Raw genomic sequence first — 23,488 nt, forward strand, 5'->3', positions numbered from 1 at the left:
TTTTGAGCGGGGAATTAATAGAAAACTGCATTTATACTCAAACATGATTTTTTCAGCTGATCAAAAGTTTAAGACTGTAGTCTTTAAAAGCCAAAAGTTGTGCAAAAAATCTGGATTCCATGTCATTTTTTTGTCATGTCTTTACACTGTCAAGACCTCCTGATGGCAAAAGCAAAAAACTCACTGACTTTGAACGTGGTAGGATTGTTGAGCTGCATAAGCCTCTCACAACGTGCCATCGCTGCTGAGGTTGGACGCAGTAAGACAGTCATTTTGCATTTTTTTAAAATGATCCTGAGGGTTATAGAACAAAAAAGTCAAGTGGTAGACCCAAAAAAATGTCACCAGCTCTGAGCCGCAGGATCCGATTGGCTGTCCGTCAAGACACGGGACGATCCTCTACCCAAATTAAGGCCATTACTGGTGCTGACTGCAGCCCAGTAGCAATCAGACGGCATCTGCGAGAGAAGGGCTTCAGAAACAAAAAAACGTCCTCAAAGGCCACGTCCTCTTCAACGCCACAAAATTGCCCGTTTGGAAGCATGCCTAAACGATTGTTTGAAGTCATCAACAAGAATGGTGGAGCTACTCATTACTGAGTCCCTTTTTTTTTGACACTTTGATTTCTGTCTTGGGGGGTTTTCGGTGGGTTTTTGAGATATGGTCTTAAACTTTTGATCAGCTGAAAAAAGTCATGTTTGAGTGTAAATGAAGTTTTCAATTAATTCCCCGCTCAAAAGTTTTTGTCTCTTAAGCTGATTTCTTATTTTAATATTGTGAAGCTCTACTTAGAACCTTCTGAAGATCCAATGGTGGGAAAAGGCAAATTGTTACAATTTTTTAACTGGTCTTAAGATTTTGATCAGGAGTGTATATATGTGTTTATAGAATAATTGTCAAACAAATTGAACTCCATAGCAGAGGTCTCATTTTCTCTGAAATTAATATTATGTTGTGCTATGGACTGAAAAACATATTGGTTTAAACACCAGGGTAAAGAATTGGTAGTGTGGTTTAATATAGTGTTTTGATCATAATTCATTATGTTTTTATTTTTTCTGTTCAAAGCTGCCACATAAAGAAAGACGTCAGAAACAAAAACGAAATGATCTGCTTGAAGCAGCCAAAGGTGGTGGATTGTTGACCGACTGGGTCAGAACGAGTCCCGCAGGTAAGAACAAAAAAATAAAAATGAAGGTTCTTACCATGATCAACATGCAGTTTTTGGTAGTGAACAATATATTTAATATTACAAGGCAGCTGTTACGTTTTTATTATGTTAAGATGTAATAAATCTAGTTGTATATCTCACAATTGTTTATTAAACTCTGAAAGCTGTTTAATAAACAACAGAATATTGACTTTGTTAATATTCTGTCCTGAAATGCGGTTAGATGTGCCTTTTTTTTTTTGAGCACCTGCCCCTTTAGTGGTCTCTGCTCAGCACTGCTCAGTGTTGGTGTTTTCTTTTTTCACAGACAAATAAAACACAAAATACACATTAAAATGTGACATATTTATTAAATGTAACATGTTTGTAAAAAAATAAAAATAAAGACAGCTCAGCTGTTTCTAATGCTTAATCTAAGAAGTAACGGCGTTTATTTTTTCACCTATTAACTTCAGCCAATTATTCCCATCTTTTGCCTTCAGCATTGTAGAAATAGGAAACAATAACACAGTGCTTAGACTGCAGTATAATACAATTCTATTATGTTTATTTCCAAAAGACATAGATTTTAATACTGATACCCTTACAGTATTATTTTTACTTAATACAGCTAGATATGTATTAATTGTGTAATAGAGGAAATGAATGATCATATATTTCACACTTATGCAGCATTTTGGGTGAGAGACATATTTTAACATATATTAATTATATTCAAAATACATATTCAAGACATTGAAAGCTAAGTCTTGTACTTAAAGACAATGTTGATCTAACATGAAGCGTGTACATGAACTTCTAAGCATATTAAACATACATATATATATATATATATATATAGAGAGAGAGACCAGCACAGCGTGCTACAAGGCAGATTCATCGTCCAGAGCTGATACTGATTTGATTTCAGAATAAACTGATTCATCTGTTGCTGCAGGTTCTTCTGTGAATGAAGATAATTTGAATTAGTGATGACAAAATCAACAAGCAGGAATTTAATTCCTAGAGTCATACTGATCCTAACACTGTCCATGTGCAAAACTTACACCACTAGTTATAAATTATTGTATATGGAGGAAAATTTGCAAAGCCATACATCCAAAGATGCTAAAAAGATCACTAGAACTGGGAATTACGATGAAAATGTCTCACCAATTGAAGACCTGAAATGATTTGATTAAATATGTTGCATATGAGAAACTCTGTTACCTTTCCTGTCTTGCTTGGCTTTGTTCTTATTGATTTCAGCGTAGGTTGGAGCGAGTTCTGAAACGGGAAACTCATTTAATCAGACACAGGAATCCGGTTGGGGACGCAGGCGGCATCATATCAACAGATCTTAACATGAAACGTCCTGTTTATTTTACATCCAGATTACAAAGTGTAGATGCTCAAACCAGAAGAACCAACTATGTTTTACACCACATTGTTTACTAAAAAAAAAAAAAAGAAAAAAGACAGCACATTTATTTCAGACTCTGAAAAGCAGAAACCAAACTACGTTAGATGACCTGAACCTGCAGTGTAGCGACACGAGGACACATTTTAACATAAAGTCCGACTGTTTGAGCCGACTTTACCTTCAGCTCTTGTTTTCACTTCAGCGTAAATAACGCGTTCCTCAGGCTTACGTGGTTTCTCTGTTGAGATTGTCAAACAATCAACGAAACAGCGACATGAAGCTGGAAATAATTTAGTCATCTTCTTCTGTTGCGCAAGGTTCGTGTTTGGAACTCACTCTTTTTTCTCAGCTTTTTGAACTTAATGATGGCGTACGTTATTTCTCTGGGTTCAGCTGCAGTGGCTTCAGAAGGCTTGACTGATTCATAGAGAGCAGCATCTGGAGTAAAAAAAAAAAAAAAAAGAAATAAAAGAAAAAACCGAAGTTCCTCGGTTTTAAAAGACAAAAGCTTTTAATGGCTTTAATGCCTTTCTGCTGCACATGTTGTACTTTTTGAAGTTTTCATTTATTTTTCATTTATTTTCTTTGAACAGTTTTGATAGTAGCCTAATAGGCCATTAGCGTTAATGTCATGCAGTTAGAAGGTGAAATTATTCAAGAACAAAAATATCTAAAATCATTTTTGGTATATTTAAACTGAATTTCATATTTCATTCTTGGTAAGTTTAATGTGTCATTACAGATCATTTTTATGGTAGTTTATTTTAATTGTAATCGTAAACATGCAAATATTAAACATACTGAATAAATATATAAGTTGATCACAAAAAAAAAATACATAAGTGTAAACGCATTATGAGAAGAATCTGATTAAATTCTGACCTTGAGAAGGAGAGCTGATCTCATTCTCCGCTCCGTGGTCGGTGGTCGACCTCCGATAGTTTTTTTCTGATCTAAAACATAAACAGAGAAAAGTTACAGCAAACAACTACAGAGATTTATGTTCGTTATATAGGAAAGTAAAGTACTGACCTGAAAGAGCATAAATCTGTGGAGAAGACATTTATTGTTACTCATTCTGTGGTTCAAATCATTTGTTACATGGAACAGAACGAATGTGTGCCTTTGATTAAAGAGTTTAAATAAACAAAGACCCAGTGTGATCGAACCTTTGGGCTGCCTGTAGCGCCACAACAAGAGAAGGAAAATAATCAGAATGATTCCACTAATGGGTCCAATGATCAGCAGTAAAGGAGACGAGGGGCTGACAGGACTGGACACAGTTACTGGAAATAGAAAATATGGAAAGGAAAACAAAGGTATTTATCACCAGATGCTACATCACATCCAAACAGACATCCTCAGTGCTGAATAAAATGAATCAAACATTTTCCTCCTCCTCACCTCTAACAGACATCCAGCTTCTTGGTGAATCTTTTCCTGAATGTTGACATTTGTAGAAACCTTCATCTGACTTTGACACTGCAGAGATATTCAGCTCCTCTCTGCTGTCATTCTGGATGAGTTTATCATTGTGATAGAAAAACACATTGGAGAGAAGTTGTTGTTTTTTATCTCTGCAGCTCAGAGTAACAGGATCTCCCTCAGTCACAGGATGAACAGGACTCAGCAGGATAATACCATCGTAATCATCTGTACAACAGTCAAAATATCATTTATTACTCAGCAAACAGCTGTGTTCAACCTTTGTAAAAAGCTGTTTTAAGTATTTGCAGAGTAGTTTTTTTTTTATGTCTGTGTGTTAAACTAAGCTAACGGAAAATACAATCACTATCTATTTTTTCAGCAACAGATAAATTATTTTTGAATTGTTATCAATGATAAAAACATATTCACACATTATCATAATGTATTAATTGCACTTAATTATTTTTGATAGAAATAAATTTGTGATTGATCCATGGATGTTTTCAGTAACGATTAAGTAACAAATCTTTATGAGCAGTTGGGGATTTTGATAAAAAAAAAGAGAAAACAATGAGAGCCAGGAGGAGGGTATAAATGCTGTCAATTACCCTTGTGTTTGCGCTGCTAACACCCTCCCCTGTCTTCTCTGCTAATCTACAGCTAGTTCCCCACAACAGAGACTGCTGTGAACACTAAAGCTAGGAATTTCAAATGATATTTCAAGTTATCTGATCTTCAGTCATAGGAGTTACCTGTTATTCTCCTAAAACCTACTTGAAGCACATGTTTACAAAATAGAAACGCCAAACAAAGAACCTGAGCTTCTCGGATTTAAAAGACAAAAGGTTTTAATGCCTTTCTGCTGCACATGTTAAACACTTAAATTTTCTTTATTCATTTTTTTAAATGTACCTGAAAAGCATACAATGTTGGAAACACTAGATAGCAATGGATTATGTTTACAGTACTTGCAGGTATAGTGAAATAGAAATGTTTTAAGCACAGGAAAAAGTAAAAGCATCAAAAATCATAACCTACCCTGTACAGTGATGTTGACTGCATTGCTGAATTCTCCTGATTCAGACTCACACCAGTAAACTCCACTGTGGTACCACAGTCTGTTAATGGTACATGAGGATCCATGCATCGTTCCCCAGTTGGAGCACTGAACGTGTGATGGACTGGTTGTTTCTGTAAACCTCCTCACTCTCCACTTGGTGTCGTTCCCGCTGCATTTCAGTGTGACAGGCTGATCAATTACATGCTGAACTCTGTCAGGACTCACTGAGAGAGAAGCTGCTGGATGAGAGTCTGAAAAAAGAAAAAAAAAAAAACACATAATATTTGCATTGCATTTTTCCTAACAGTTGTGTATCTAGGTTACAGTGGTTTAAGTAGTCCATCTCCATCTTTTATAATATAAACGCAAAAGAGGCCAAACAATGATGGCTTCTTTTTGAATCACATTTAGAAACAAATTATAAATATGTGCTTCCCAGTAGAAAATTAAGGATTCTACATTAACAGGAAAAAGCAGTGATGTGATCCTTCATTTAGTCTTAATATAAATATTAAAGGATCATTGATAAGGTAACAATTTTCAACCTCTTCTTAAATTTGAACTCTAAGAAAACAAAGCTTAGGAGCATGATGTAAATACAAGAGAAACCCCAAAAACTCCATGTTTGTCTAAAATTGCTTGTGTCAAAAACAAACAACTAAAATAATAATGAAGACTTAAAACATTAAAAATATATATATATATATATTTTTGTAAAACACTTCTAAAACATCAAGTACACAAACCAAAATATCTGGAAACAGCAGGGAGGGGCTGCAGTACATCTAAATGATGCAATGACTTGAAGATGGAGCTGACTAAGCAGCTGTTCACCTGGGTCACTCATATTAGTATGTTGCTTATATTCAGTCAACAGCATTAACATTGTTATTATTGCTTCTGGTCCGTCTCCATGAACACTTTACTGTATTCTGGTTGAAGTTGTCCTCATTATTTGGCTTTCAGCAGAAAACTAAATAATGTCATGTTGACAGCTAAGGAATGTTTTTTTTTTTTTTTTTTTTTTTAAAAACCAGTACACCAACTATTTAACCAGAGTTGAAAGCTAATTCTTTGTCTATGTCGCACACAACTTTGCAAAGGGGTAAATAGTGGTGAAATTAGGCTTTGAAGTCTATGACAGAGAATTACATTCATCAGTATTTCATAGCTTCTACAACACATTGTTTTGTTATTGTTATCAGAATTGTCTCAGCTATTTATTGATGATGTTCTCTGACCCAAGTGAATGGTGTGTTTAGCACTATTAATAAAACACACACAAAAAAAATCTAACAGGAAGAATACAATATATTATCCACAGTGTTATTTAGAAAATTTAGTTTATAAAATAAATAAATAACTGATTGCAAGTGCAATGGATAGCGTTGTAACTGCAGTACAAATTGTTGAATAGAAATCCAACATGAAAGCACAAATCCTACTGAAAGAACAAAAACAAACTGACCTGCAGACCAGATAAACTTTGGTTCACTATAATAAGTGTAAAACTCTGGTTCTCCTCTTCCTGCTCTGCACACAAATCCTGCTGTGTGGTTCTGTCCCTGAATGATGAAGGAGTTCTGCTCAGTCCCATTGGTGCTGCCAGGCAGCAGGTCAAAGGTGTAGGAACTGCTGATTGGTTTAGGAACAGCTTTATACCAGTAGAACCTCCATCCTGCTGGTTGATGCTCCAAACCCTCACAGCTCAGAGTCACTGAGGCTCCAGGATTCAGCCATGATGGAGACACAGAGAGGACAGGCTGAGGGGGAGACGCTGGAGAGAGAGAGAGAGAGAGAGAGTGTGGAATGAAAGTATCGCCTATCCCCTGACACTGCACAATGTTGAAGTTAATTTTACATATAAATGTAAACATTTATTTTCTGAAATATTATAAAAACAATTTTTGTTTTAACAATAACATATAAATTGACTTTCAGTATGAATGATTCTTTGTTTTTGTATTTCAGGGTGTTATCACCATCACTCTTAAAGAATCCAGGAGTTGTTTTCTCTTCTCCGTTTGTTTTAAATGTGTTTATATTGAAGCTAACTTTTTTAAATTATACCACATACCGTCACTGACAAAGCATAAATAATACATTTTCTTTTTTGTTTGTTTTATTTTACACAGATAAAGTAATGTTTCAAGCTCTTACAGAAAAACTGTTAAGTTCTCAGTTACTCTTGTTTTCATCGAAAACTACAATCTGATGTTTCCTGCATTTTTACCTGTGACTGATAGTAATAAAGTTCATTCTCAGATTTGGATATCAAATACAAACATATTTACACATATAGAAAACCTGCAAACATAATTCATAAATGGGTTAAAATATGAGAAACTCACAGGACACATTTAACCTGATGACTCTCCACTCTGTTAAGGTAAATCTGTCTCGTCTTCCTCTGCAGCCATAATCTCCACTGCTGTCAGCAGTGATCCTGTATTCACTGGATGATGGAGAGTTTCTATTGGTTGTTCTCCATTCATACGTCCACTGAGTTCCTCCCTGGATCTCACATCTCAGAGTGACTTTCTCTCCTCTGTAGATCTGAGACCAGTTGGGTTGTTGGATCACAGTGGGTGTGATGGGAACTGTTCACATGAATAACAGATACAGTTTACATCAAATACTTACCGAATAAAAATACACTTTTTTTAAAACCAAATTTCTCTTGTTTTAGGTCAACTAGAACTACCAAAATTATTTTCTATATGCCAGAAAAACTGGCAAAACTGTCTTTTAGAAATTATTTAGTAGCTTTTGACTTTCCAATCAACGCAAACTGGAACTCAGTTTCTTAGATTAATTTGTAGAGGTGTGACCTTAAAATACATCCCCGGGTGTCCCTCCAATTAATTCAGATATGGTGCTTAACTTGTCAGAGGTTTATGGATAAAAACAATTATTTCTGATATTGACCAAATACATGTAATATTTGAAGTTAAAAAAATCCCTGCAAGATATGTTCTTGCTAAGGTTGTTGACAATTATTAATTAATCATTAAATTTGGTAATTCTAACTAACCTAAAGCAAGAAAAGTTTGGTCGGACTTTACTTCACACTGTGAGAAAAAAAAAGATTGTGTCTTTTGAAATGTCTGTGTAAACATCTGGTTTCAACTGTAGGTGTCTAAAGGTTTTCATTATTCTGATAACATTAATCAAATAACTGATTTTCAAAGTTAAAGATTTTCAGTCTTTATTAACATTGAATTCTACATTAAGACATTGTCATTAAATGCTGCAGGTCTCTGTTCTAACTGAGTCATAATCTGTTTTTTTATTATTATTGTTATTATTATTATTATTATTATTATTATTATTATTATTATCATTATTATTATTATTATTATTATTATTATTTTATTCCACAATAAAGACACAAACTCACCAGTTTTCTGAATGGTGACTTCACTGCTGGTTTCAGTGTAGAAAACTGGATCTCCTCTTCCTCCTCTGCAGCTGTAAACGCCTTCATTTGAGACACTGATGGTTCCACTTGATTCATTGTTTCTGATGGACTGAGCTGAATGATGCACTGATTCCTGTCTGAACCAGTCAAACCTCCAGCCAGCAGATCCACGAACAGAGCAGCTCAGAGCTACACTGCCCCCTGCTGGTATGTTATAATTCTTCGCTGTTAGTGAGGGTGTGGGTCTATTTCCTGGTTTTAACAAACAAACAAACAAACAAAAACTATTAGAAAGTGTCTTGTTTCAGGAAACAGTTTGTTGCAGTTAATCAGACTTGAACCTCAGTTGATGATTCTGAACAGGTTGATGTTGAAAATGACAATGTGTTCTCATTCAACTTACCCAAGAAAAAAAAGTTTTAATAAAATAACTTCTGTGACAAAACTTGACAAAAAAAATCATTCAAATATAGATGTACAAAATCAGAAATTATTTCTTATTTGCCACTCATTAATATGATAAGTAATGCAGATATGAGAAGTTTTGGCATCTCAGTCTTCTGCTGTTCTACTTAGAACTGTGTTAATGAAAATATTAAAAACTGTGGAAAATTGACTGACTTACCATCCACGGTCAGTCTGAAGGCAGAGCTCCAGTTTGTTATCTGATGGTCACTGTGAGCCTTACAACAGTAGTTTCTTCCATCAGAGTCAGAGACGCTGCTGATCCTGTATTCACTGGATGATGGAGAGTTTCTATTGGCTGGAAACCATTCATATTTCCACTGAGTTCCTCCTCCTCCCTGGATCTCACATCTCAGAGTGACCGTCTCTCCTCTGAATACAACAGGCCAGTTGGGCTGCAGGGTCACAGTCGGCCGAGACACTATGATGAATAATATTCAGAAAGAAGATTGGTGGAAATGTGATGTGAAAATGAAACATTCGATTTGGTTTTTCTCATAAATAAGAAAAAAAAATATTTTTTTCTTAAATAAAACAGCAGAAAGCTATGAAGCTAAGAACATAATAAAATAGGACAATCAAATATTTGTCAGTCATATGTCAAAAACATCATACAAATTATGTATATATTAATATATTAACCCTACTAATATAAATCTTTTCTCATGGAAAATCAGCATCTAAGACGATGTAACCATTTCAGTATGTGACAATATAAACTGTGTGAAGTTTCGTAGTACCATTTCCTCACTTTGACTTGTTAGGATGTCTGTTAAATTATTATTGCTCTCTAACAAAAACCTGTAAATGTTTATTTTTTAAAGCTTTTCTGATGGAAGTTTGAGTGAAAAAAAGTTAGATTCAGAACAAATAAACAATATTTCCAGTCTTTCCAAGCATATTTTCTATTAACAAGAAAACATTGATATTAATTACATAAAAATACTTTTAAATAAAATAAAAAATCCTTGAAGTGTTTAAAACCTTTAAAATCAGACAAAGAGGATTGAGTCAGTAAAGACTCAAGTAATTTTAAGAAAAATAACTGAAGCATTTCATCAAAAAATTACAAATTATAGGAATTTTTATTAATTGACTAGCGACACTAACCCACAACAAAATTATTACAATAACCAAAAAGGTGGAAAGTTTTCAATATGGGACAAATTAATAAAACACTGTAAATAAGTAGGTTTCATCAACCAAACTAATTTGTATCTAAACCATCTCTAACTTATTATCACACTGATATAAACCAGTTTACTTCTCATATAGATTAATAAGTTTTACTTTATATTATCTATAAATTAGTAAATCTCTACACCTCCTAAGTACATTAATGTTTTTAAACAGCTGACATGAGTTGGATTTTAAAACCCTTCAACTTTAAGTAGAACTAAATCAATATATTCAGCAATAATAAAAGATTATCTTTAACTAATTCAGATCTAACAATTAAATTGTCATTCTCAAATTTTACACGAGATAAGATGACAAAGATATAAAGTCTTCACTCATTAAATATATCAATGAATATATAATATTCCTTGTCCACCTAGTTTTTAGGTGAACAAGGAACCAAACACAGAAATAAAAATCCAATAATGAACAGATCGTTTTCGTTTACTCCAGATTATAAAATTAAACTCACCAGTTTTCTGAATAGAGACTTCTCTGCTCTTTTCTGTTTGAAAAACTGGATTTCCTCTTTGCCCTCTGCAGCTGTACTCTCCTCCCTCTGAGACGCTGATGACTCTGATCTGATCCACAGGATATTGTTGTCCGTTTCTGAACCAGTCAAACTTCCAGTCACCAGATCCTTCTACAGAGCAGCTCAGTGTAACACTGCCCCCTGCTGGTATGGTTGTTCTGTGTGCTGTCACTGTGGCTCTGGGTTTATCAGCTGTTGGGTTTAAAGCAAATAAGGAAAATGATCACATCATCAGAGTTTGTAATACTTCAACAAAAAAAAAGGGGTCTGTTTGACAAACTTTGACATCTAATATAGATGAGTGTTATTATTACTCAAGATTAAACAATGAACAAAGTTGTGGTTAAACAGTAAATTACAGTTATTGTAGTTAGCATTTACTTTGGAGAATTGCTATGGTTTTTATTCATCTAGCTGAATTTTTCACACTTTACTGTGACCTGTGGTCAGAAAAAACACAATTTATTGTTTTATATTAGGTCAAAAAAGAAAAGCCCTCTTTGCCACACTTACATCTCACAGTCAGTCTGAAGGCGTCACTCCAATCTGTGAGCTGACGACCTCTTTTAGCCTTACATCTGTATTCTCCATTGTCATACTCAGACACTCTGTTGATCCTGTATTCACTCGATGTTGGAGAGTTTCTATTGGTTGGTCTCCATTCATACGTCCACTGAGTTCCTCCATCATCCTGGATTTCACATCTCAGAGTGACCGTCTCTCCTCTATAAATAACAGGCCAGGTGGGCTGCAGGGTCACAGTCGGCTTGGACACTAATCAACAACAAACAATTTTCAAATGGAAAATTTCCTTTTACTTTCCCATGTGATCATTTTTCCTTCATCTTTTTTTCAAAGTAACTCTGCTTTTAATAAAAACATAAGCTGAAATTCTAAGATGTAACACAACTACAGTATATATGGATAAAAATCAAGTAATACAAAGAGGAGCTTATGAACTTTAATCCAACTTATCAAACCTTCAGCATTAAATGTGGACAGATGTAGCAAAAGGTTTTAGATAAACATGAAACTGCAGATGCTGAAGGTTAATGAAAACTTACATTTATCTATTAAAATAACTCTAATTTGTTCACAACATGAACAGAAATTTTTCATTTTAAGGCATCAAATGGAGCTACAGTCTTAAAATCAAGAACTAAACTCACCAGTTTTCTGAATAGGGACTTCGTTGCTTGTTTCTGTTTGAAAAACTGGATCTCCTCCTCCTCCTCCTCTTTCTCTTCCTCCTCTACAGCTATAAACTCCTCCCTCTGAGACACTGATGACTCTGTATGGTTCAGTGTTTCCTCTGATCCGACCTACAGAATATTGTCTCCCATTTCTGAACCAGTCAAACTTCCAGTCATCAGATCCGTCCACTGAGCAGGTCAGTGTTATGCTGCCCCCTAGTGGTATGACTGTTCTGTCTGCTGTCAGTGTGGCTCTGGGTTTATCTGCTGTTTGGTTTAAAGCAAAATAGAATATTATTCACTAAAAAAACTATTAATTAGTCCAGGAAGCAGCTTGTTTACAAAACCTAGTCACCTTAAAAGTTTGAGTGTTTTCTACAAAAAACTATTCAAGATTAAAAGATGAACAAAGACATTGTGGTTTATTAATAAATTACAGAGCAACTTTAGTTAGTATTCACTTCAGAGACATGTTGCTGTTTATTCATCCAGCAGAATATTTCACACATTCCTGTGGTCAGAAATAACAGAAGTAAATTGTTTCATGCTAAAATCCAACAATAAAACAGTTTCTAAATCAGACTCACATCTCACTGTCAGTGTGACGGCATCACTCCATTCTGTTAGTTGACGATCTCCTTCTCTAACCATACAACTGTATTCTCCATTGTCAGACTCAGAGACTCTGTCGATCCTGTATTCACTGGATGTTGGAGAGTTTCTATTGGTTGGTCTCCATTCATACGTCCACTGAGTTCCTTCTCCTCCCTCGATCTCACATCTCAGACTGATTGTCTCTCCACTATAAACAACAGGCCAGTTGGGTTGTAGGATCACAGTCAGCTTGAAATCTGTCAACAACAACAAGGACTGTAAAGACAGTTTTCATTTGAAAAACCGACAGAAATTTCATTTGCCTAAATTAACACCCCTGTTCCCACTTGAGTTATGCTGATAAAGTCACTTTTGCTTTGTTTCTTATGATAAAACCATAAACAAATAACTACTTTCCATAACCCAAAAGTATTCATCAACATGGGACAAACAGAATGTTACAAATAGCTCAGTTATGAAAACACATTTGTAACTAAAAACAAACGGAAAGCAGAGCAAAGCCTTGTAACTTCTGTCTCACGTTGCCCATCATTGATAAAGCCTGTTGAATCTCAAAAGTCTGGTAAAAACCAGGAATTTTTACATCTCATTTCTCCCTACTGAGCCTCTGGGCTCTCCGTTGTTGAGAAACACTTGCTTCCTGGAGGCGTAGACTGTGTAGATGTTTTACATTTTACCCAACTTATGTAATGCACCAGTTGGTCGCTGGAAATTCCCTGCGCCGTAAAAAAGCATCTTCACAACTTCACAGATATTCAAGTTGCTCATGTTATTGGCATTAATAGCCCCCCGTACCATCATAGGAACATATCCTGTCCATCTCAGAGGAACTTGGGCCAGAGAAGCAGTTGGTTTTCTGGGTGTTAATTTATTTAATTAATAAATGGCTTTTGCTTTTCATGAAAAAGGTTTAACCTGCACTTCTGTATTCAACTGAATATATGCTGAAAAGTGCATTGTGTTCTGTTTTTATGCTTTAAAAACATCTCAACGTACAATAACATACAGCTAAACAGTATAATGTGTGAATCAAGGCTGCCTGATTGAAACTTGTCCAAATTAAAACACACTTTATGTTGGAAAAGAAATGTGGAGAGAAATATAAATAAGTTAGCAAAGGTCAGGTTGCAAAAATATTGTGGAGTGAAAGTTAGCATATTACATTATAGATGAAAATGTGCTGGTACAGGTTGTGAGTACTGTAATTCATCAAAAAATAAATACATTTTTAACTTGTGAAAACTGAACTACAGTGTTAACTTGTTCAGCTCTGAAAACAGAAAAATAGATGAGCAAAAAAATGTTTCTTACCTTCAGAAAATCCACAGCAGAGTGAACAGAGCACTACAATAAATAGTAAGAATTAGTCATTAAAAAGGTCTCTTTTCCGCCCGTTCACACTTGACTCAGAATAAAATAACTGTCTCCAAACATAAAACATGTGAAATAAAAATGAAATCACATAAAAAATATAACAAAATTGGATCATACTGAGTGATCATAAGCTGCCAAAACCATTTTTATTACGAAATGAAGAAAAAAAAATTCACTGTGAGCTTGAATCAACGGTCTGTAGATTTTCAGTGGGACAGAATGAATTAGAATAAATTCTGTTCTTCCACCACTAACGACAAATATTAAGCAGGATAAAAGTCATACAGAAACTGCTACTGTGACCAACATCCCCCTCCTGAGTCCTTCCTCAATTTTCTCAGCTGTTTCTCTGAGGTTGTGCAGGAAAAGGATCTTTAATTCCTGCTTAAAGGATGTTGTTTTTTAAAGGCAGGCGCTAACAGACATGCCTCATCAGATAACATAAGTTATTCTAATTTACTGAATATGACTCCAACAATAAGCAGGTTGACACCAAAAACCAGCTTTTCATCATTTGATAAATTGATTTGATCTCTGCAGTCATTCTGCTGCTGCAACAAATCGTCCAGGCGATAAATCGTGTCACATGGCACAAATCTTGTTCGTGCCATGTGACACGAACAAAATCTGATCATTTTCAAGTCTTACAATTTTGAAATGTTTCACAGTTTATGCTCGACCAACTTCATGTTTATAAAAAAGACTGAATTCTCCAGCCTGTACCATCATTTCATCCACACAGTGAACCGAAATCCAGTAATGTACTTACAAAAGAAGCTCAGCCTGCAGAGTGAAGTTTCCCCCATGTTCACTTCCAGACCTGCTGCACATCTAATTAGATCAGCTGCACTTTGCTCTCACTAAAGTAGTAATAGCAAAAGGAGAAGTTGCATTTAAAGCACTAAAAGAAAAAAATGTCATTCTCCAATGTGCCTGTGTTTCCTTCCCCTTTACTCAGAGTTCATAAAGCATGCAGCAGCTTTGACCACAGTGATGTGTTAAACTCAGATTTCCTCTCCACTGCAGCAACAGTAGAATATATTTTTGCTATTCATTTTTAAGGGGTGGGGCCACCTGCACACACATTTTATTGATACAAATGTTTGTTCTGTTGTCATAGTTAATAACTGACATTTACTGTATTTATTTATATGAAATGTTGCATTTTTTCAGCCATTTAATATTAGACGAGGTTCTAAAAATAAAATTTGACAAAAAAATTTATATATATGTATATATAAAACTTTGCATTGAAACTACTGTCACTTACCATTTGAGTAGATTCATAGCGGATGTTCTAACATTGTGGTGGAAATTTGGTTTTGACCCCTGAAGAGCAGGAAACCACCAACTGACTGGGTGATTAAACAGAAAACATGAGTAGACCAAAGCTAAAGCACCATTTAAATTTATAACAATAACGTAACGTTCAATATGGAAATATTTGGTAATGGTATTTCCTTAAAATTTGATGTGTAAAAAGTCGAGGAAAGCATGTGAGGACGAAAACTCCGCACACATGCGAAAGTGTTTTTGCAAAACACCCACATCCACACAGAAAGACTGAGAAAAACCCAAAACACAAGTTTTTCCTCTGCCATGGCAAAGTCGGTCCTGAGGGTCTGATGTCTGTTATAATTTAATTCTCTCCCTGGGTAAAAACAGCAGGATCAAATAAAGCCTCGTCAGCAGGCCTGTGAATGGCTTTGACATGCTACAGCTTTAACTAGATCATTTCAGTTAGCTATGTTGGACCACAAAGTTATCTGAACCTGGCAGGACGCCAGACCTAGAGGACCGGAGCTGACCCACTATTATCTACATGAGGTTAGTGGTGAGAACCACCAGACAACAGAGTGGCAAACAACAAACCACAAGTGGGAATCTTTCGGAGAAGTCCTTGTGGAACCACCAGAAAGCATGTAATTTGTTGCTTCTGTTAAATGAAGCCTTTGGGGTTATAGGTCACAGTGGACAAAAAAAACAGTTAAAACATTCATATCTGGACCATTTTCTACAGCGAGGACAAAACCCAAATTGCTCCTATTGGATCAAGGGATTCATATTGATCCTGTGATTAGGATCAATATCCAGTTGTAACAATTTCTAACAATGTCGTTGCTCATGAAACTGCAGAAGAACAAACAAATGTCAGGCAGAATGAATAAAGCATTTACTCAAGACTTGTGGAACAGAACACTTTTCTTTTAAACTGTGGAAACGTGCTCATGTGCCGACATACAAGTTCCTTATTACGCATGTAGAAGCGTTTTGCTAAGAACTGTCATCTAGCAGTGAAGAAAGAAATAAAACGTGTCAAACTGTACAAAATGTTGCCAGAGTCTTTTCCTCAGCTCAACGCGGCTTGAAAGAAGTTAAAAATGAAATTAACCAAGCATAGCATATTTCTAAAGCAACGTCTGTATATAGCCTCAGAATGATTTATTGTAATTGCTGCCAGATGAATGTATTGCCAGAAAACAGAACACATTTAGCTTCAAGTGTTTCATTTCCTCAGTTTTGTAAAGAAAACAGAGAAGCTGTGGATTTAAAAAAAGACTCAGAGACAGTTGAGTTTCACAGGTCTTGTTGTTAACATTCACTTCCACTTGATGCAAGACCATTGCATTCATTTATGAACACGTACATCTGCATGTTCTGAGGCCAGCAGGTGATTTTAAACATCTGATGCTGAAGAGAACGCTTTAAAGATCGTATCTCACAGGAGACTCCAGTCGTTTAACATTATCTCTACTATATGAGGTGTGATAACTTCACACCTGACTGAAACACAATTAGATCCCGTTCACACAGCAGGCAAATACGACCCAAATTCACTTTGTTTGTTTTCCCCATTTCAACCTTTTTCACCACGATCTGAATGTTTTCGAAGTATCTGCTGTCTGAATGATCATGTTGCATTTTACCTGTTTTTTGTGTCATTAACATGAAGCATGGGTCGCAATCCTACACCAGAAAGAATCAGACGCAATAAATCAGGACATAAACAATGATTGAAAATTATGATTTTGAGTTTCTGAACAAAATCTGTGTCACTGAAAAGCATCACATTCAGGTTGCAGTGAATGCTCAGCAAAAAGCCACTGCTGTTAGTTGTGTTTTCTTTTTGTTAGTTTCCTTTGTGTTGAGTGAACCTGTGACAATACTTTCTGAATAAACTGTGAAATCAATCGATACATGCGTCAACATACAGGCGCACTATTACTTCCGTAAACAAAGCGCTGGGCTGTGACGTTGAGGTCGTTCTTCTGTGAAAGCGGGTGGTAAACCGCTCAATCGGAAATGCCATTGTGGTCGGGTTCAATTTGTATTTAAATGGCCGTGCAAAAAAGAACAAAAAGGGGAAAAAAAAATTGGATTTGAGTGTCCAGACCTGCTGACAAATCCAGAACCCAAAAGAACCCAACAGGGGTCAAACACCTCAAAACAAAATAGAGGCCGAGTCAGAAACAGTTCAGGTCAAATGACAAGAATGTCGGCAAACCACTTGGAGACAAGATGGCTGGAAAGTTGAGGCAGAGCAGCAGACGATGTGGCAGGGAGGAAGCAGGTAAGCTGTATAGGCAGCAGAGCAGGATAGATGGTGCATTCAGGGTTGGCTGGGCAAAAAGAGCAGCTCAAGCTGTGACACTCAAACACTATGCAAAAGATCATTTCAATAAAACCACACAAAGTGAATGTGCTGACACCAGCAAATTCTTGGCCAGAAATATTCGTGCTTCCTTATTTTAGTTTATTTTAGTTGGTTCATTGTTTTAATAAGTTCTCAGAAATTAAAACTTAATCACCAAAAGGCGCAGGATGGACCTGACCATCAGATGCAGACATCGATGTTGAGAATACACAGGCAAGTACAAGTCGACAAACAAGGAAGTTGTTTGTTTGAATGTGAGGTGATCTAAAAAGTCTGAATACACCTTGTAATAAATTGGCCCAATTATGATAGTATCTGGAATTTCAACATTTCTTTCAGCTCTGCGCTTATTAAAAGCCACATGTGTCTGATGATACAATGGTGAAAAAATGTGTTTTCTGAGTCACCTACTGTTGAGTTCAGACGACGAAACGCCACATGGACTCATGACTCAGATACTCAGGAAGTTTACTGTGAAGCGAAAGTGACCGTGCGCTTCTTCACTTCAGACTTCACACTTACTTTGAAGATCGGTGAGAGAGCTGAGTAAAATAAAATGACGATTTATCAAGTTTTTTTGAGAAATAATACAAATAAGTACGATTAGCTATGCAGAGTTAGAGAGTTCAGCTTTTCTGGTCCCCAAAAGCAGTCATGCAGCCCCCGTCTGCTATCGATGTAGTGATAAAAAAAGAAAAGGTGTTAGCAGCTCCATTCTGTGTATCAACAGGAACAAAAACCAGAGTGTGAAGTTAAAAACCTGAAATTTCAACTATTTCAACTTTTGCGCATATCTTGCTTTTGTTTTCCAGTTTCATTAAATGTTTGTAAGGAAAAGTTCTTCACAGATGTATGAAAATATGGGATTTTTTCCTGTTTTACATTGTGATAACGTTGTTATCCAGAGACATTCTTGATCTGATTTCAGAATAAACTTCTCCACCGGTTGCTGTATGGCTCCACTTTCCTGTAGAGAAAGAAAAAAAAAAGCATGAGATGAAACATATTCATGTTTTTTAACCATTGATGACTCCAACAATAACTACAAAGCTGCTACTGTAAATGTCAAATATCACCATTTTACTGTTCATTACTATGTAGCAGCAACATTTTACAGTGACAGTGCAAATCCACTACAAAGAAAAATAAAATGCACATTAAGCAAATTATTTAGTATAATTTATGCAGAAGCACGTTCAACATTTACAAATTAATCTAAATGCAGATTATACCAACCTTTATGTTGTTTTTCTCTCCGTTTTTACGTTTTACTTTAGCATTCACTGGGTTCTAAAACAAAAAGGAGACCTCAGTATTTTTACAAGAGAATAATCATCTGTAGCAGAAGTAGCTGCGTTTGAATTTAAATCCCGTAATAAGAAGTTCAATTATAATAATCATCATAACTTTTTGGGCAATTATTAAGCAACATTTCTAAAAAATATTAATGTCAATGAAAGTCAAGCAGTTATCCAGAACTCTAAAAGTCCTCAGCTGGTTCTCTGATCCGACATGTCCTGCTGGTTTTTAAATTTAGTAAAGGGCAGCTGACTGTCTGACCTGCATGATGGGATGTAATGACCTGCGGTGTTGTTGGCATGACGACACATTTCAGTGAAAACATTGACAGCTGGAGCTGAGCACACTTACCTGTAGCTTTTGTTTTTATGTAATTGCACACAGAATCGTCCTCTGGGTCATCAGAACTCCCTGTTAATACAACAAATCATCAACAAAAACAAAATTATATATGTTTAAAGTAAAAATAAAAACGTAAGTTTAAACTTAGCTACTTTATTCTAGCTGCTGAAGTACCACGATGCTGATCCTGATTTCCATAATATTCCACAGGAACGCTGTGGGAAACGTGTCAGTGCCTGAATATATTCATTTGTTTTTCATGTTTTGGAGGAACGCTCATTTTTAAAACCTTTATCTTCCTAAACGAGTTCTTGGAATTAATTTCTGAAATATTTTTGACTTTAATGTCAAACCCTTGCAATCTTACTACTAACATCAGTCAATTGTTACGTCTTGATGTTCTTCAATGAATTTAACTTACTATTCCTGGTGGCTGGTTGCATTGACTCGTATTCAGAAGCATCACCTGCAAAGCAATGAAAATGTCAAGGATAGAATAATCTGCATTTCAAAATATTTTTTTCTTTTTTGCAGTTTTCAATTTGATCTCTTCTTTAGTGTTATCTGTCAAGTATGACACAATTTACACTAAAAGCTTGAAATATTAGAATATTAAAATGTTTTTTTTTTCTTGCTGCTGTTTCAAAGTTAGAAAACATCCCATATATGAGGGCAGCATGTTTTATGTAGCAGATGTACTGAGTATTGATTTCATGTATTTTACAGTAGAAAAATCATAATCAAGTTTGGGATTTTTGCAGGTTACATTTTAACAGCAGCTCGGGTGGAATCAGGTGTAAATAATGTCAAACTTTTTCTGTGTTTTTCAAAATAATGTCCAATGTGGCTGTTTTTGACCTTTGATAAATGATTATTGAAAATTAAATCATCTAAAAAATATATATATGAATTTTAGGGAGCTAATATAAAGCAAAAATCAACAACAGAGTTACTAACCATAAAGCAGAGAGCTGTAAACTTGACTCTATGTCTGGTTGAGTCCTTGATTTGTGGAGGAGCTCTGACTGCTGACCTTTGACCTAAATTATGGAAAACGTTATACTGAAATAAATACAAAAATGATTGAAGATGAAAGTTTGTAATCAGAGAAAAGAAAATACCAGAGTACTGACCTGAAGCACCATGAATCTGTGGATGAAAAAAGAAGATTTGATGCATTATAGTGTGTTTATTTATTTAGCTCCTCTATTTTGTGAAAACAGCTAAATAAATTTCCATTTGATCATCTAAGTTGTTGTATATTCACCCTTGGACAGTCTGCAGTGCCACAAGAGCAGGAGAATAATGAGAATAATGAGAATAATTCCAACAACTGGTCCGATGATCAACATGACAGGAAATGAAGAGCTGACAGGACTGGAAACAGTTACTGGAAATAAGAAACATTAAACATAAGAAAACATTTTTACCCTGACAGTGAATGAAAAACAAGTTTGTACCTCTGTCTGTGTAGAGCAACCACCATGAATTTCATTCATTCCTAACAATATATCGTTCCTCCATATTTTGGAAGAAATGTCAAGAACAAGCTGCTGGAAAACTGCTTTTACTTTTTGTCACTTTTGCACCTGCTATGCAAGATTTAAAGCATTGATGTAAATGACTGTGTTTACCTTTTCCCTGAAAAAATGGTTTAAAAAAAATCATGAAAGGTTTTAATCCTCCTCACCTCTAACAGACATCCAGCTCCTTGGTGAATCTTTTCCTGAATGTTGACATTTGTAGAAACCTTCATCTGACTTTGACACTGCAGAGATATTCAGCTCTCCTCTGCTGCCATAGTTGAGGAGTTTATTATTATGATAGAAAAACACATTGGAGAGAAGATTTTGTTCTTTATCTCTGCAGCTCAGAGTAACAGGATCTCCCTCAGTCACAGGATGAACAGGACTCAGCAGGAGAGGAGCAGAATCATCATCTGTAAAACAATCAGAATATCAGTGCTGTTGAGCAGTCAGCTGTTGTCGACTTTTAGAAAAAGATGCGTTATGAAGAAGTATTTTTAAAGTTGCTTTTATCAGGGTATGTGTGGTCCACATTTTACTGAATACAATAATCTCTATATTCTCAGAAAAACAATCATGGGTATTTTTGCATGATGACTAAAATAGTCTCAGGTTAATGCAGCAGTTGCACTTAATTGTTCTTGATATGAATACATTTGTGAATGACTGCTGAAGCTTTTCAGTGATGACAAAGATGAGAAGTTTTATGTTTTGAAGCAAATGTCTGCAGGTCATTGGTCACTCATTTTTAATCTTTATGAAATTATAAAGTATAGGACCCAATCTCATCTTACCATTGGAATAAAATAGACACCTTTACCACAATTTGGATTCTTTGTCATTTTATTAAAAAAATGTTGGAAATTTTTGATTAAAAGTATAAACATACATCTCAAACACCACAAATAAAACTGACAAACACTTCAGTAACAAATGACATAATATATTATGCAAGAAACGGCTGCGGATTGTTAGCATGCCTTATGAATTTGAAACAATGTTGATCTGTATGGAACCCCAGATGGGACATGGGGAACATTTTTTTCTTTTGCGTTACCTCACAATAAGTGTTAGGTTCCCTTGCAATGTGCTTACTGCAATATTTGCTGGTCCCTTTTGTATACAGTCACAAATATCAATTTAAAATGTTAAATGTATACACATTTAAAGAGCCTCAGTGTTTATTCTCAACTCATTGGTGCAAAAAACTGATTGAAAATCTATTTATTCACTGCCTGTTTATGTCCGTTTGTGTCAGGTTCAGAAGGAACTGCACATGGAAACGGCTCTAACCATTCAGACCAACACAACAGAGACACAATCAAAACTGTCAGATGAGTCATTACTCATAACTCAGAAATAGTCCAAATAGTTTGGATGTATTTTTTATTTCTTTCCTTCTTATGGAAAGTTTCTGTTTATGTCACAGGTTTGTGGTGCCTTTCTATACTAAAGGAAAAGACATAAAACTTCAGATATTTCACAACAAGATATTAACATGCATAGAAAAACCTCACAAAAGCCTTATATTATAGCAGAAACTACAATGGCCACCATAAGAAATGCTTACAGCCTTCAACTATGCCGCATTTACAAATCAGCACAGTACTCTGTCCTGATTTGTATGGAGCCTCCATGTCCTCTAGGGGGCTCCATACATTTACACTTTGCATATTACTAAATGTAACCACATTTCATGTTTCTGTTCAAAAAGCAAATGACTCACCTTTTACTCACTGGAGCAGATGTTTACAAAACAGAACAGTCAGAGAAAGAAGCTGCTCAGTTTTGAAGGAAAAACTTTTAACAACAATCTACTGCACGTTTACCACTTCATTTTTCTTTATCCGTGTTTTAAATTTATGAAGAGGGCACAATTCAGGAATCACTAGATTGCTGCGGGTTGCTTACAGTATTTTGAGGTATGATGAAATATAAATAATGTTTAAAACACTGGAAAAAGTAAAAACACCCTGAATCATAACCTACCCTGTACAGTGATGTTGACTGCGTTGCTGAATTCTCCTGATTCAGACTCACACCAGTAAACTCCACTGTGGTACCACAGTCTGTTAATGGTACATGAGGATCCATGCATCGTCCCCCAGTTGGAGCACTGAAGATATGACAGGGTGTCTGTAAACCTCCTTACCCTCCACTTAATGTCGTTTCTGCTGCATTTCAGTGTGACAGGCTGATCAATTACATGCTGAACTCTGTCAGGACTCACTGAGAGAGAAGCTGCTGGATGAGAGTCTGAAAAACAACATAATAGTGATAGCATTTAAACGTATCAGTATGAAGAATCAACTAAAATAATTATTTCAAAGTAGGTAAAGTAAAATTTTATTTTCATAGCACCTTTCACAGATAAAATAAAACCATACTTGAATAAAAACTAAACAACATAAAGCCAAAGTGGAAATAAATAGTGCATTCAACCAAAAGAGTGCAGATTATGAAGTCTGTATACTATATTGACCTTCAGTAATCACTAGATTTAAATAGAGAAGTTGGGCACATCTGACTACCTAATGCAATAGTTCACACTACACGATTTTTTGCCCGTATTTTCCCTTTACGACAATCTTAGATCGTTGGCTGATCTAAGATTCTCGCTGGTGATTTCGTAACCGATCATCCTGCAGTGTGATTTAGATCGTCGTGGCCGCTCCGATCTAAATCGGAGGTTTTCCCCGACTGGGAGCTTAACGCAGCCTGTTGAATGTGACAGGTAGCCAATCAGAAAGCGCGGATTCTCCTCCGTGATTTCTGAGGGGAATCCCAAACAGCTGACACGGCGCAACCTGAAGTCCAGCGGACATT

General features: G+C 35.6%; 1 protein-coding gene across 1 annotated transcript in view; it reads right to left on the bottom strand.

Moving 5' to 3' along the window:
* Positions 1-1,498: 1,498 nt before the first annotated feature.
* Positions 1,499-23,488, bottom strand: part of LOC106935681 (basement membrane-specific heparan sulfate proteoglycan core protein-like) — a 33,405-nt gene continuing 11,415 nt past the window's right edge. Inside the window, exons 6-21 of the mRNA XM_015016259.1 lie at positions 11,828-12,118; positions 11,172-11,432; positions 10,599-10,850; positions 9,108-9,368; positions 8,462-8,734; positions 7,413-7,661; positions 6,530-6,838; positions 5,040-5,312; positions 3,978-4,226; positions 3,743-3,859; positions 3,606-3,621; positions 3,456-3,526; positions 2,910-3,011; positions 2,752-2,811; positions 2,381-2,437; positions 1,499-2,114 (exon numbers count right to left, since the gene is read on the bottom strand). Coding sequence (XP_014871745.1) covers positions 2,035-2,114; positions 2,381-2,437; positions 2,752-2,811; positions 2,910-3,011; positions 3,456-3,526; positions 3,606-3,621; positions 3,743-3,859; positions 3,978-4,226; positions 5,040-5,312; positions 6,530-6,838; positions 7,413-7,661; positions 8,462-8,734; positions 9,108-9,368; positions 10,599-10,850; positions 11,172-11,432; positions 11,828-12,118 — 2,921 coding nt within the window. The 3' untranslated portion in view covers positions 1,499-2,034. The remainder of the gene's footprint in view (positions 2,115-2,380; positions 2,438-2,751; positions 2,812-2,909; positions 3,012-3,455; positions 3,527-3,605; positions 3,622-3,742; positions 3,860-3,977; positions 4,227-5,039; positions 5,313-6,529; positions 6,839-7,412; positions 7,662-8,461; positions 8,735-9,107; positions 9,369-10,598; positions 10,851-11,171; positions 11,433-11,827; positions 12,119-23,488) is intronic.

Source organism: Poecilia latipinna, unplaced genomic scaffold (assembly GCF_001443285.1).
Source record: "Poecilia latipinna isolate Pla-1442-1.1 unplaced genomic scaffold, P_latipinna-1.0 Scaffold2001, whole genome shotgun sequence".
Classification (NCBI taxonomy): Eukaryota; Metazoa; Chordata; class Actinopteri; order Cyprinodontiformes; family Poeciliidae; genus Poecilia; species Poecilia latipinna.